The sequence below is a fragment of the Typopeltis vanoorti genome, chromosome 9 (genome assembly GCF_054136105.1).
Source record: "Typopeltis vanoorti isolate ZY-2024b chromosome 9, IOZ_Tvanoo_1.0, whole genome shotgun sequence".
Classification (NCBI taxonomy): domain Eukaryota; kingdom Metazoa; phylum Arthropoda; class Arachnida; order Uropygi; family Thelyphonidae; genus Typopeltis; species Typopeltis vanoorti.
Window position 1 is genome coordinate 135,910,550 of NC_143557.1, and position 15,381 is coordinate 135,925,930.

General features: G+C 39.8%; 1 protein-coding gene across 5 annotated transcripts in view; it reads left to right on the forward strand.

The window, feature by feature from the left end:
• Positions 1–15,381, forward strand: part of LOC150103595 (CD109 antigen-like) — a 716,838-nt gene that overhangs the window by 556,539 nt on the left and 144,918 nt on the right. For all 5 annotated transcript variants that reach the window (XM_090397638.1, XM_090397642.1, XM_090397639.1 and 2 more), the window contains one exon: positions 8,574–8,742. In XM_090397638.1, coding sequence (XP_090253764.1) covers positions 8,574–8,742 — 169 coding nt within the window. The remainder of the gene's footprint in view (positions 1–8,573; positions 8,743–15,381) is intronic.

Consider the following 15,381-nt stretch of genomic DNA (forward strand, 5'->3'; position numbering starts at 1 on the left):
GGAATTGTTGTCAAGGTCTTGGAGAAATTAGTCAAGAAAAGAATACAGGATTGGATAGATGAAAATAGGATACTGTATGGGGGACAACATGGTTTTGTGAAGGGAAGATCATGCCTCAGTAACTTGCTCACGTTTTATAACACAGTGACGGCTGAACTGGATAAGGGTTTACAGTGATTCTACTGGACCTTACAAAGGCCTTTGACAGGATACCACATGGAACTTTAATCAGTAAACTGGAGCAGATGGGGGATGGATATTGTGTTGGTGAGATGGATAGGAGGGTGGTTGATGGAGAGATACCAGAGAGTGGTTTATTCAGGAGTGGAGTCCAAAAGACGGCTTGTGACTAGTGGTGTGCCACAGAGTTCTGTTCTTGGACCACTACTTTTCAATTTGTTCATTAACGATATAGGAAAGGATCTGAGAGGAAGTGTTCACTTGTTTGCTGATGATGCAAAGTTGGGTAGAGCAATTGTGAGTGCACAGGATGTCAAATTTTCGCAGGATGATTTGGATAGTTTGGAGGACTGGGCTAGGGAAAATGGATGTCAAATAATGTGGCAAAGTGTAAGGTTATGCATTTTGGAGTGAAAGGAACCGTACTCCAGGAGATTGATGAGGCCAGGGATTTGGGAGTGTAGGTGAATAGGGAGTTGAAGTTTAGGGGGCGCATTGCAAAAGTGGCCAAAACAGCTCATCAAATCACTTGGTTGCTGAAAAATACTTTAACATGCAGAGACAAACAAGTTATTGTTCCTCTATATTGAGCCTTGATAAGACCCCATCTAGACTACTGTGGAGTGACCAAGATAATAGCAGGACTATGGAATGAACCTTATGAGAACAGGTTGAAGATTTGTGGGCTGCAGAAATTGGTTGATAGGCAAAAAAGGGGTGATATGATTGAGACATTCAAATTACTGAAGGGTTTCTATAGGATTAATCCAGAAGATATTTTTGAGAATAGGATTGGTGGTGGGAGGACTAGGGGCCATAGATGGAAGCTGGGCAAGTGTGCGGTTAGCAGGAGTGTTAGAACTAGTTTTTTTACTTGGAGAGTGGTGAATGAGTGGAATAAGCTGCCAGAGTCTGTTGTGGGTGCTATGGCTGTGAATGAGTTCAAGGCGAGGTATGATAGATACTGTGTGAATGTCGAATAGTTGCTCTTGACATGATGTTAGGGCCTCCCTCGATGAGTCTGTCGACTCCTTGTAGTTGCCCGAGATGATAATAATAATAATAATAATAATTGTCCCTTCAGAAATTGAAGACCTCATCAGATCCATCCAAAATCATTGTAATCCATTTTATGTTATGATTGGTTTCACAGTATAAAAGAACACAGTTGGTTAAGCAAATAACTATTTATTAACGTAAAAGCTAATATTTCGCTGGTCTTATATCCAGCATCTTCAGAGCACACAACACCAAGATTGTTACAAAGGCAAGACAACCACAATCCAGTGTAACAGTGGGGACAGTATAAGTGATTGCCGCGTGCAACACAAGACTAAAGTCCTAATATGGCACCATCTAGGTTAAAAACATGTATCATAACATGTCTGACGTACACATAAGCCTATCCACGTGTATTGTAATCCATTATATGTGTGTGGAAAGATAATAATGAGTGGGAAGAGATAATAATGACAGAGACATGCAATGAGAAGTGACAGACTCACAAACATCAAACATACCATCCACATAAAGGGAATCCAGTCTCCTGTCCAGTTCCTCCCTCTGCAAACTACCATACCTGGTCTCCTCATAGTTACAGACTGCTAGAGTTAATGATTTAGCAAGATTTAGCACTAGCTGATCAGGAAGACTCCAGATATGTTACTATTTGTTTTGGTCCTATGTATTTATGGGGTGGCAAGCCTGCGCAAATGTTTCGTTGCTAAGGCCCTAAAGTTTGATTGATTGGCTTGTCCTTGAGGGTATCACTCACAATGCATGTGAAAAAGGGAAGTATGGAAACTGTAGTCCTTGCTCTGGTGCAACCAAACATGGCTGCAAGCCACTTCAGGCCTCCAGCAAGCACAATGAGAGTTTCACATCACGATATAGGATATCTACCACCTATAATGATCAGTATGTAGGTATTGTGTTAATAACAGTTAATATTTATTAGTGATGAGCCTTCTAACTCCATGGAGGTCTCAGGAATAACTATATTAATTAGCTCTACTCCCTAACCTGGTTGTCTTAACCCTCCTAATGAATGAAAGGCAGGATTATTCCATATTAGAGTGGAGTTAGAACTATTTTATCTCCAGAGATAAAATGTTGACCAGTTGGTATATCTGGAGTAGTTATTATGGTATCAATAACTAAGAATACCATAAAGTATTAAAGAGTAGTATATATTGGACAGGAGGAAGAGAGGAGATATGATAGAAACCTACAACTTGGTGAGGGGTTGTTATAGGATCAATCCTGGAGATGTTTTACAGAGAATAGTGGGAGATCAGGGGAGAACCAGAGGTCATCCCCGGAAACTGTATAAAGAGGGTGTGAGTAAGGGAGTGAGAGGCAGGTTTTTTTCATGCAGAGTTGTGAATGATTGGAATGCCTTGCCTGAGAATGTGGTGTCTGCAAAGAGTTTGAATGTGTTTAAAACACGGTATGATGAGCTGTGTGCGTGATAAAAGGACATCCCAGATGAGTCTTTAACTCCATGAGGTCTTGGGGTGGTAATAATAATATAATAATAATATGGAGGAGCTGTGAGTATGACTGGTGGGGTAGTACAGGGTTCTGTCATTGGACTATTCCTGTTTAAGTCACATATTAATGATAATGGAGATGGTTTTGAGGGAAACATTCAATTACATATAGTTGATGCTAAATTTATTTGATTTGGTGATAAGGGAAATTTCTGATACAGAATCATTACAGGCTGACTTCAACAGACTGATTCTCTGGGCAAATATTAATGAGTGTCAGTTTAATGTTGCTAAGTTCATAGTTATGTATTTGGGCTGAAGACATTACAGACTACATATTATATCAGTGGGAATTTGCTACAAGTAGTTGATGAAGCCAGAGACTTATAATGGTTGCAGTGACTTAAGTTTAGAGGCCACATACCCAAGGTGGTTAAGACATCATATCATCACATCACATCAGTAACTGTAATATTGAAGAGAACATTAACTTATAGGAATAAGAAGGTATTCTCCCACTGTACAAGGCCTTGATAGGATCACATTTGAACTATTAAGCTCAGATATGGTCACCTGGGTTCCATGGATATGAGGAAACATTGGGAAACTCCAGCATTGGCTAGCCTAAATCATATCAGGTTTGTGAAACCTCACATTTGAAGACAGACTGAAGGAATGTTACCATCAAAGCTTGAGAAATAGAAGGAGGAGGAGGAGATGAGAAATGGTAGAACCATACAAACTAATAATGGGTTCTCACAATATAGATAAATTGGAAACTTCGTAACTCATGGTAGGTGGAGAGAGAATTAGACTCATCTCTGGAACTGAATGGTCAAGAAGAAAAGAATGTGAAGTCCAAGTTCATTTCATGGTGTGTATAAATAAAACTTATAAGGAGAGATATAATAGGTAACATTTAATAGGTAAAATAAATCAGGGGAGAACCAGAGGTCATCCCTGGAAACTGTATAAGGAGGGTGTGAGTAAGGGAGTGAGAGGCAGGTTTTTTTCTTGCAGAGTTGTGAGTGATTGGAATGCCTTTCCTGAGAGCGTGGTGTCTGCAAGTAGTTTGAATGTGTTTAAGACACGGTATGATGAGATGTGTGTGTAAGATAAAAGGACCTCCTAGATGAGTCTTTGACTCCATGAGGTCTTGTTTAATAATAATAATAATAATAAATAAAATATAATAATTTTTATAATAATAAAATATAATAATGTAAAAATATAAAAATATAATTTATAATAATAAAATATAATATAATAATAGGCAAAATATAATAGGTAACATAGATAGTGTTGATACTTCCACATTTGGATTACTGTGCTCAGGTCTGGCCACCTGGATTCCTTGGAGATGAGGAGGATGTGTAAAGGGTTCAGAGAAGAGTGACTAATTTGGTGAGTAATGTAAAAAATGCTCCCTACATTGATAGATTGAGAGCTTGTGGGTTGCAGAGGTTGGTTGATAGGCAGAGAAGAGGGGATATGATAGAAACATTTAAATTACTGAAAGGTTTTTATAGGATTGATGCAGGGGAAATATTTCAGCTGGGTGATAGTGATGGAAAAACAAGAGGTCATCCCTGGAAATTATTATTATTATTAAACAAGACCTCATGGAGTCAAAGACTCATCTAGGAGGTCCTTTTATCTCACACACATCTCATCATACCGTGTCTTAAATACATTCAACCTCCTTGCAGACACCACACTCTCAGGCAAGGCATTCCAATCACTCACAACTCTGCACGAAAAAAACCTGCCTCTCACTCCCCTACTCACACCCTCTTTATACAGTTTCCAGGGATGACCTCTGGTTCTCCCCTGATCTCCCACTATTCTCTGTAGAACTTCTCCACCATTGATGATATAACAACCTCTTACCAACTTGTAGGTCTCTATCATATCTCCCCTCTTCCTTCTCTCCACTAGACTCTGCAAATTACATCTTTTCAATCTTTCCTCATACTCAATATTCCAGAGGCCAGAAACTACCTTAGTCAGTCGCCTTTGGACCCTTTCCAACATATCCTCATCCGTCTGAAAACCAGGAGACCAAATCTGGGCACAATAGTCCATGTGTGGCCTAATCAAAGCCTTATACAATGGAACAAGAATCTCCCTACTTCTACACGTCAGTGTCCTCCGCATCATTCCCAGAAGTCTTTGTGTTGTCTTCACAATTTTGGCGATGTGTCCCCTAAATTTTAGATCCTTATCCACTATCACCCCCAGATCTCTTATTTCCTCTACTTCCAACAATATATTCTCACCAAGCATAAATTCTGCATCCCATCTTTGTTTTCCAAATTTTAAAACCTTACATTTTGCAACATTGAACTCACATCCCTATTTGCTTGCCCAATCACTCAATTTATTCAAGTCTTCTTGCAAGGCCACAATATCTTCACTACTCTTTATGGTTCGTCCCAACTTTGCACCATCTGCAAACAACTGAATATCTCCATCCAAATCTTTGCCAATATCATTAATATACAAGTTAAATACTAATGGCCCTAAAATAGATCCCTGAGGCACTCCACTAGTGACTTTCCTTTTTCTGGATATACCCACATACACAACTTGTTGATACCTATCAGATAGCCAGTCTCCAATCCAATACACTAATCTAATATCCAACTCCATCTGCTCTAGTTTGACTGTCAACTTATCATGAGGTACTCTATCAAAAGCTTTTGTGAAATCCAAGTATATTACCGTGTATCCTTCTCCTCTGTCCAAGGAAGCAGTCACTTTATTGTAATAAGTAAGTAGATTACTAAAACATGGCCTCCCTTTAGCAAATCCATGCTGTCCATCAAAGATTATACCATTGTTGTCAGCCCAACTCTGGATCCTAGTTCTCACAAGCTTCTCCAACAACATAACCACAACACCTGACACACAGATAGGCATATAGTTTGATGCTTGAGTTCGATCACTTCCTTTATGAAGTGGCACAATCTTGCTCTCCTTCCACTCTTTAGGAACTTGACCAAGTGCAAGACTTGTATTAAAAAAATATGTCAAGGCAGGTGTCAACTCTCTGGCACATTCCTTCAGAATACATGGTGATATATATTCAAGTCCCACAGCCTTATTTACATCTAGTTTACTCAACTCCCCAAACACCTCTTGCTCACTTACAGTCAGTCTCTCCTCCCTATCATCAACTGCTCTTAATCTCTCCATGAAGTCACATTCACAAGAATGAAAGATCTTTATGAACTGCTCATTAAGTATCCCCACCACACATTTCTGCAACAGCTGTCTTTATACCATTTCCTCCAATCAATGTCATCCTTCCATAATCATTCTTTCTTTTCTGGCTACATATCAAAAGAACTCTCTAGGATTCTTTTTGACTTCATTAGATAACTGCTGTTCATACCTCTCTTTAGCTACTCTCACCAACCAAGTCACCCTCCTTGCCTGGTCTTTGTAGACCTCAAGAAATTGGTTACTTCCACTTCTCTTATGCTGCCTCCACAATGCCCTTTTTCTCTGTATTGCATGCTTAATCTCTTTATTCATCCATCTCACACCTACCTTATTTAACCTTCTCACCCATGGTATACATTTAGACATAGCATCTACTAAATAGTTTTTGAAAATCCTCCAAGCTGCATTGATGTCTTTTCCAGCTAACTCCTCATTTCATGCTACACCTGGAAGCTGTCTCCTGAGCTCTTCATAATCACCCCCCTTGTAGTTCCACATATAACCCTTTTTTCACAGGGGTCCTTGTACTGCTGGCAACCACCCAGGTAATCACTTCGTGGTCACTTTCGCCAATTGGTGGATGATTTGACACCTCATTGATAATTACATCCTCCAATGAGATGACCAAATCCAAGACCCTTAATCCTCGTGTGCCCTCTGTTATATACTGTCTGAGGTAGTTATCCCTCAAAAACTCAAGAAACTCATTTTCTTTACTTCCAGTTGCTATCTCATCATTCCAGTCTATATTGCCATAATTAAAATCACCCATAATGATCACCCTTTTCTTATTTACTTGGCTTATTTGACTATACATTTCATATCACCACCATCCACATTACCAGGTCTATAACAAAATCCCACCAAGTATTTGATTCTATTCACCTCTATCTCACACCATACTGCCTCAAAACCACTGGCCCTATTTCCCTCTTACATCTCTACCTTGTATGGACATAACTCTTTCTCTATCATCAATAGCACTCCCCCTCCTTTTTTACCCCTTCTATCCTCACGAAACACATCATACCTTTCCATCTCTATTCCTGTCAGGATGTCGTCCTCATCTAACCATGTCTCACTTATTCCGACACTCTCTGAGTGCACAGACGCAATTAGTGCAATCATTTCATCCGCCTTGTTTCTTATACTTCTAGCATTGGTATACAAACACAACAACTCATTTCTGGATCTACAGCTAGTTCCACTGATACCATTCACTCGATGTGATCTCTCCATGCTGGACTGGGGCCATTTCCCTTTCTGCTTCTTTATTTTAGAATCCTTTCAATTCCATCTGTTTCCTCTTGATCCCTGGTCATCCCATTACTTTCCTGCCTACACATGCTCTCACCTCCTCTTGGAGCATCCCCCTTTCTCATGCTGTGTACCCCTGTCCACCCTGAGCCTCCACGTTTCCCTGCTCCTCTTGCACACCCATTCTCTCATTTTCTATACTCATACCACTCACTTCCCCATTCATTTCCACTTCTTCAATCTCTCCTGTCTTACTCTCATTCTCTTCCACATCACTCCCCTCGTGATATGATTCATTCTCTCTATTCACTTCTCCACTTTCCAGCAGCAGTCTCTCCAAGCGACTCACACCATAACCACTCAAATGCAGTCCATTGCTCCCATACAGCTCACTTCGTCCCTCAAACTCATTCCACACATTAACAAACTGTACTCCCATCTCCTCACACATTTCAGCCAGAATATCATTCATAATCCTTGCTCTCCGCCTCATTTCACCACAATCATACCTAAGCAACACACTGACTACCCTTCCTGTCGCACTGTTCTCTTTTATCCTTCCAAGCAGTCTCCTGACATTCATTTTGACATGCTCTTTGTTCTCTCTCAAATCATTTGTACCAATTAATACAATTAACTCTTTTCCTCGCTCCCGCCTCATATTCAATGCCTCAATCACTCTGCTCATTTTACCACCTGGAAAACATGCCATCTGCATTTTATCCTCTAGCACACCTTTAATAATGGAGTCGCCATACAACGCCACTCGCTCATCTTTTGTTAACTCTTTCATGCCATCATGATTTATTTTAATAGTTTTGACCTGAATTCTCTTAATTTCATTCCGCATCCATTTTATTTCTTGCTTCATCCAATGCAATTCACCTTCCGAACCTCGCAACACATTCTCTCTATTAAAGAAGCATGTGGTTAAAGAGTGTAATTAAAGAAGAGTGTGGTTAACAAGGGTGTGAGAACAAGGTTTTTTGCCTGGATGGTGGTGAATGAGTGAAATTCATTGCCTGATTTAGTTGTGAGATCTTCGTCTGTAAATGAATTCAAGAAGAGATATGACAGATATTGTTTTGCTAGTTTGGGTCTCCCATGATGAGTCTACTGACTCCATGGAGATACCTGTAATAATAATAATAATAATAATATGATGATGATGACTCCTTGACTCTTTAGTGATGTTTACATATAATAATAATAATTAACATAAAAGGAAAATGGAACAAAGCTGTTGTTGCACCTCCCCACACACACACACACTGTGTGTGTATATTCCTGAAAGGTATACACAAATAACATATAGTTTTCTGATAATACTTGTTTCTTTTTTTATTTCAAAATCATTATCATGTAAGGTTTTCTGTTGGCAATGAAATATACTGAAGTTGAGACTTGTTTTTAAAGGCAGATGGTATTCCACAGTACCGGCATACTGCAGTTCAGTTGGACCTTTCCCAAGGAGCTTACCTTATTAAGTATATGTATACAAATGTGACAGAAAAACCAGTAGTTCAGTATCAGCAGGAACGGCTGTATATACCTGGCTCCAATCAAGCTAAAGTTACTGTTGTTGGTAAGTTAGTTATTTATTTATTCATATGGCATAACATAACAAATAACAAAACATGCAGTACAATACACTGTCATTTTAAAAGCAAATAAAGTTCAAAGTCATTTTTAAAAACCAATAAAATGAAATGAAAAGGTTATATCCATATCAGTCAAATAGTTCATAGCTTTGGGAGTAACACTTAAAAAGTCTGATTTGTCTTCTGAATATGATCTAAGATAACATTAGATTATAATATGGTCCACAGTTTATCTTTGAGCTCCACAATCACAATGTGGGGATGGTCGTTTACCCCATTTAAAAAGTATATCTGCACATACACCATGACCAGTTCATATTCTATTAAGCTGAGTCCAGAATTTTCGTGGAAAGTTACAGCAAGCATTAAAACTTTCTTGTAATTTGTTGAGAAAAAATTTTGTAATATCATCTGCCTCGCTCTCCTAATGTTCTTGTCACTTTTGCTTCAGGTCAAAGTTAGATTGTAACAATTGTTGGGCTAATTATAGTGATCTCAGTTGTTGTATACTTAAATCTGGGAGATCTAAGTATATTGGCAGGGCTGTGTTCTCCAGGATTTTCTTATACTCCTGTAAGAGAGCTTTGGCCCTGCGTAGACTTGGTGGAACTCTGTTGCTAAGAGCCGGGAGCCAGTGTGTGGGAGTTGATTTGATTGTGCCAGAAATCAGTCTCATTGTATTCCTTAGTAGATTATCAACAAATTTAACATGTGCTATTTAGCCACATGTTAAATTTGTGAGCAATATTCGGCAACAGAGAAAACTAGACCGAGAGCTGTAATCCGTAGATTATTGGCTGTTGCTCCCCATGTCGTGCCTATTAGTTTTTGTATTATATTGTTATGGGTTCTTAACTTAGCAACAACGTTTGTTAGGTGTTGCTTATAAGAGAGTGCAGGATCCAAGGTCATGCCCAAATACTTTGGAAACTTATTATGTCGTAGTAAGCATCCTTCAAAGCAGATATGCAAAGTGACATCTGCCATGTGATTATTAAGATGAAATATTGATACTTCTGTTTTGTCTGGGTTGAACTGGAGCCTCCATTTTTATAATATTCACCTATTGTTTTCAGATCTTTTGTAAGTGCCTCTTTTGCCTGACTCATATTTTTGTGTTGAATGGCAATTACAGTGTCATCAGCATAACAGAATTTACTTGAGATGGTGGCAGGCAAGTCGTATGTGTATAGGTTATAAAGTAATCTATATTAAACCTATATAGGTTATAAAGTCTCACTGTAGCTGCCACTACAGTGAGATTTTGTCTCATATATCTCAATATTGCTTTCACACTCATGGTATTTGAGTGCAGGGACATGATGCCATGGTCTCTATATTGAATAATCGTTTTAAGAACAAAGGCTGGGAGACCATGGTTGAACCTCAATACAGAACCAATATTGGCGTTAGAAAGCCAGATATTATCATGAGAAAAGATGCTCAGTGGATAATGAGTGCTCACTTACCTATTACCATAAAAACAAGGTCCAATACTACGAGCAGAATTCAGACATTGTAAAGCAGATAAGAGAGGAGCTTGGGGCAGCTCCCCTCTTTACCAGCACTACCATCTTTCTATGTATGCAGCCTATGGAGTGCCACTAATTACAAGTATTTATATCCATTAGGCTTATCCAAGAAAGACTTTCAAGTGATTTCCTTGGGGACCCTGCAAAGCACACTGGTGGCGTGGCATTACCACCAACATATGACTAATATGACAACACGAACTGGCGTTGGGTAATACTGTTGAAAATTCTTTTGTACAGGCTTCAGCCTTCTTCAGAGTCATTTTTAGGACTAATATAAGAGTAGTACTGTTCACTCAGTACGAAGTTAAATAAATGAGGTGAGGTGAGATCTCAACTGACCTCGTTAAGACTATAACTGACCTCGTTCAGTCAGAGGCAGGAGATTCTCCACGTAGAGAGATGAGTTGTATGATAGAAGGCTAGAATGGTGAGAAAAATATGAATAAAATAATGAGAGTGGGGAGTATGGAAAGGTTGAAGGATTGTGATGTTTTCGGAAATGGTCTCAATTGGGAGGACGAATGGAAAATAAGAGTGGCCGACTTGCAGAGAGAGATAGATGAGCTGAAAGAGCAGGTGGAATGCCTAGGGAATGAGATGAGAAGTGTGAAAGATGAGATTAGGCAAATGGAAGAGACGAATGCAAGGCAAATCAGAGTAGGAGTAAGAGAGAGTTATGGGAATGATAGAGGAGGAGAGAATAGGAACAGTAGAAGAGAGGGAATGAGAGGGAAAGTTATGGGAATGAGAAGAGGAGAGAATAGGAACAGTAGAAGAGAGGGAATGAGAGAGCGTTATGAGAATGGTAGAAGAGGGCAGAATAGAAACAGTAGAAGAGAAGGAATGAGAGAGATATGTGAATGATAAAAGAGGAGAGAATGGAAACAGTCAGAGAGAGGGAATGACAAGAATGTGAGGGAGCACTGGAACCAGGGATAGAGTGATGTCAGGAAGGCAGATAAGTAGGAGAACACAGAGAGAAAGTGTTAGAGGAGAAAGAGTGAGCAATCGAGGAACAGGGTGATAAGGGGTGTAATGTATGGGGACTCGATGATCTGTGGTATTCAAGATAGAATGTGTGAGGAGTGTTTGCCTGGAGGATCGATAGAAAGTGTGGCTATGGCAATTAAGAGGAGTGAAAAGGTTGATGAGATGATTGTAATGTTAGGAACAAATGACTTGAGAGGTAATGTAAATTGGCCAGCGAGAGATATGACATTCTTGCTTAAGGTTGTACGAAAGAAGACGCAGAGAGGAAAGATAGTTTGCATGTTGCCTAGGTATGACAGTGACAAGCTAAGCAGAAGAGCAGTAATATTGAATAACATAATAGCTAGAATGTGTCAGAAGAGAGGATTGGAATATGTGGATGCTTGGAGGGTGTTTTGAGGACAGAAAGGAACTGTATGTGAGAGGTCGCTTGCATTTGAATGAGGAATGACGTAGGCATGTGGAGAGATTGCTGTTCTGAATGAGTCGGTGTGTCAATGCAGGGAAACCGGAATGCCCAGGGTGGATGGTAGCAGGGGTGGCCTATTGTGGGAATGGGTACTTGGGTGCAGCAGGACGATATCAGGTAACTCTGAGCCCAGTGGAGTCTAGAGGGGATAATGCTAGGTATAGAAACAGTGGTTTTTTATACTTTATACTAATGCCAGGAGTATCCAGAATAAAGGAGAGGAATTGGTGGCACTGATAGCATCAGCCAAGCCAAAGATTATTGGGATCACTGAGACGTGGTTGACAGAATACGATATAATACAGGAATAGAAGTCACTGGGTACAGCATTTTTCGGCAGGATAGGAAGGGAAAGCGTGGTGGTGGTGGTGGAGTAAGTACTGCTTATGATAAGTGACGACCTATGTCCACTAAGAGTGGAGACTTTGGAAGGCAGTGACACTAATGATTTTGAAAGCATATGGTGTGAGGTAGAAGTGGGCAAGACAGGATATTTAGTGGGGTGTTGCTACAAACCAAGGAGCACAGAGGGTGGGGTGCAGGAGATGTTTAGACAATTGAACTTGGCAAGTGCAAGAAGAATGATTATTATGGGAGATTTTAACTACATCAGTATAAACTTGGGAAAGGAAGATACATGTAGTGATAAGGGAATGGAATTTCTAGAATTCTTGAGGGACAAATGTCTTAGGCAACATGCAATAGAGGTTCAAGAGTTTTGGATTTGGTCATAACATTAGAAAAGTTGATAATAACTGAGATGACATCTCTCCCACCAGTTGGAGGGAGTGACCATATGGTTTTGACTTGGAAGATGAATAGACATGCAGGAGTATCAAAGAGACAGGAACGTATGTGGAATTATAAGGCAGGTGATCATAATAGTCTTAAACATTAACTTGGGAAAGTTTCATGGAGGTAGGAATTGGAAAGCTGGGATATCATTAGTGTTTGGGAAATTGTGAAGGAATATTTGTTAGCAGCCAGAGTAAGCTATAATCCACAAATGAAGAAGAGAGCAGAATTTGGAATAAAGTTAATGACAAACAATATTAAACAGAAACTGCATGCGAAAAAGAGGCTATGGAAGAGATATAAGGAGACATGTGAAGAGAAGGTGCATGAAGAATATAAGACAGAGGCCAGGAGAGTGATCAGTATGGTAAGGAAGGTGAAATTGGAATACGAGAAGAGATTGAGCTTGAGATCCAAAGAAAATCCTAGAGACGTTTTTAGCTATGTGGCCAGTAGGATGAGAAATGATTGTGGAAGAACGACATTGTGGGATAAAAATGGGAATAGAGTGACTGATGCAGAGGACATGGTGGAATTGTTCAATGAACACTTTATTGGAGTATTTCATCCTGGAGGAATAAATTTTAATACTAGAGGGATAGGGTAGGTCCAAGGTTTAGAGGTGCAGGAGGAGAGTGTGTTCCAAATACTGAGTACTCTGTATGTTAGTAAAGCTAGGACTGGATTGTATTTCACCACGAGTTTTGAGAGAATATGCTAAAGAACTGACAGCTCCTTTGACCTGGCTTTTCAATGAAAGTCTGGCTGTGGGAAAGGTGCCCAGGGAATGGAAGGAAGGTAAGATAGTGCCATTGCATAAGGGCGGTAACAGACTGGAAGTGTCTAATTATAGGCCAGTTTGTGTGTCACCAGTAGTTGCTAAGATCATGGTGAAATTAGTGAGGGACCGTATACAGCTATGGGCAGATGAGGGTAATGTTATCTATGAGAGTCAACATGGATTTGTGAAAGGGTGTTCTTGTTTTAGTAATAGGCTAGCCTTTTATAATAAAGTTACAAGAGCAGTAGATGAGGGAAAGGCATATATTGCCATTTTCTTGGATTTAGCAAAGACATTTGCTAAATCCAACGGGATGGGAGGAATCTTTATCTGGTCGATTTCAATCAATGGTGAGTTAGCCGATCTCATACGTAGGTAGCAGGGTTTTTTCTCCCGGAAACTCGGGTTTTTCATCCCGCATACATACAAATCGGCCCTTCAGAACACACGCAATTTACAGACAAAAATTACTAGTTGTGGTGGTGTTGGAGGTGGGCGGTAGATGGCGTTGATTTGTAGTAGAGGTAAGGTGTAGAGACAGTTGAAGATGTCCTCCCGCGATGAGTCTTCGGACTCCTTGGAGGTATCAGAAATAATAATATAATATAATATAATTTGACAGGGTGCCAACACTTGTGGCAGATTCAAGGAGGCAGAGAGTTACAAGTGGGGTCCCACAGGGCTTACTACTGGGACCTATATTGTTTAACCTTTATATCAATGACATTGTCAGTGGATTGCAATGGGGATATTCAGTTTTTTGCAGATGATGTAAAGCTGGGATGGGTTATTAGTAATAGTGCAGATGTGGTAGCCGTGCAAGAGGATTTGCATAAGCTAGACAGATGGGTAAATGAATAGGGGTATCAGTTTAATGCAGCTAAATGTAAGGTCTTGAAGTTTGGGACACATCAATGGGACGCTGCATACTCTATTTGAAGACCGCATACTCTTGTAGGGGAGACAAGAGATCCGGGGTTGATGATTGATAGAAATCTGAATTTCAGGGGACATATTGCAAAGGTTGTGATGGTAACACAGAGGATTGCTGCAACAATGAGGACACTGACCTGCAGAGATAAAAGAGTTATCATTCCATTGTATAAGACTCTGATCAGACCACACTTAGATTATTGTTCTCAAATTTGGCCCCTAGGATGTGAAGGGGATAAATTAACTGTAGAAAGAGTACAAAGGCAGATAACAAAGATGGTTTCAGGACTGTACAATGTTAGTTATGAGGATCGGCTGAGGGAATGTGGACTGTAGAGCTTGGTAGATAGAAGAGGGAGAGGTGATATGATTGAGACTTTTGGACTGTTAATAGGTGGTTGACACTGGGGAGTTCTTTTGCTTGGTTGAACAGCGAGTTGAACAAGGAAGTTATGAAAGGTAACTGTGAGGAAGAGAGTGATCAGTGGTTTCTTTGCATGGAGGGTTTTTGAACCATGGAATGCATTGCCTGATAGAGTGGTTAGAGCGAGAACAGTCAATGAGTTTAAGGAGTGGTATGATAGATTTTGTGATTCCTAGGAAGGACCTCCTGCGACGAGTCTTTTGACTCCATGGAAGACTGAATAATAATAATAAAATAAATAAATAACCAGTGCTGTACCACAAGACCAGTCCTTCATCCACTGTTATTCAATCTTTACATTAGTGACATTGGGAAGGATTTAACAGGCAACATACAGCTATTTGCTGGATAATCAGGAATGAGGCTGATATGCAATATTTTCAGAATGATTTGAATTGGCTGTAATTGTGGGCATGGGAAAATGGATGTCAGGTCAATGTCATTAAATTCGAAGTAATGCATTTTGGCGTGATTAGATATCCAACATCATATTATATTGGTGGGATTATGCTATAAGAAACTGATGAGAGTAGGGATCTTGGAGTTTTAATAAATAGGAAGTTGAAATTCAAGGGCCATATAACAAAGATTGCAAATACATCTCAGAGGATAATTTCAATGCTGAAATGAACTTTGGCATGTAAAGATAAGGACGCATTTTGCCTCTTTACAAGGCACTGATGAAGTCTCACTTGG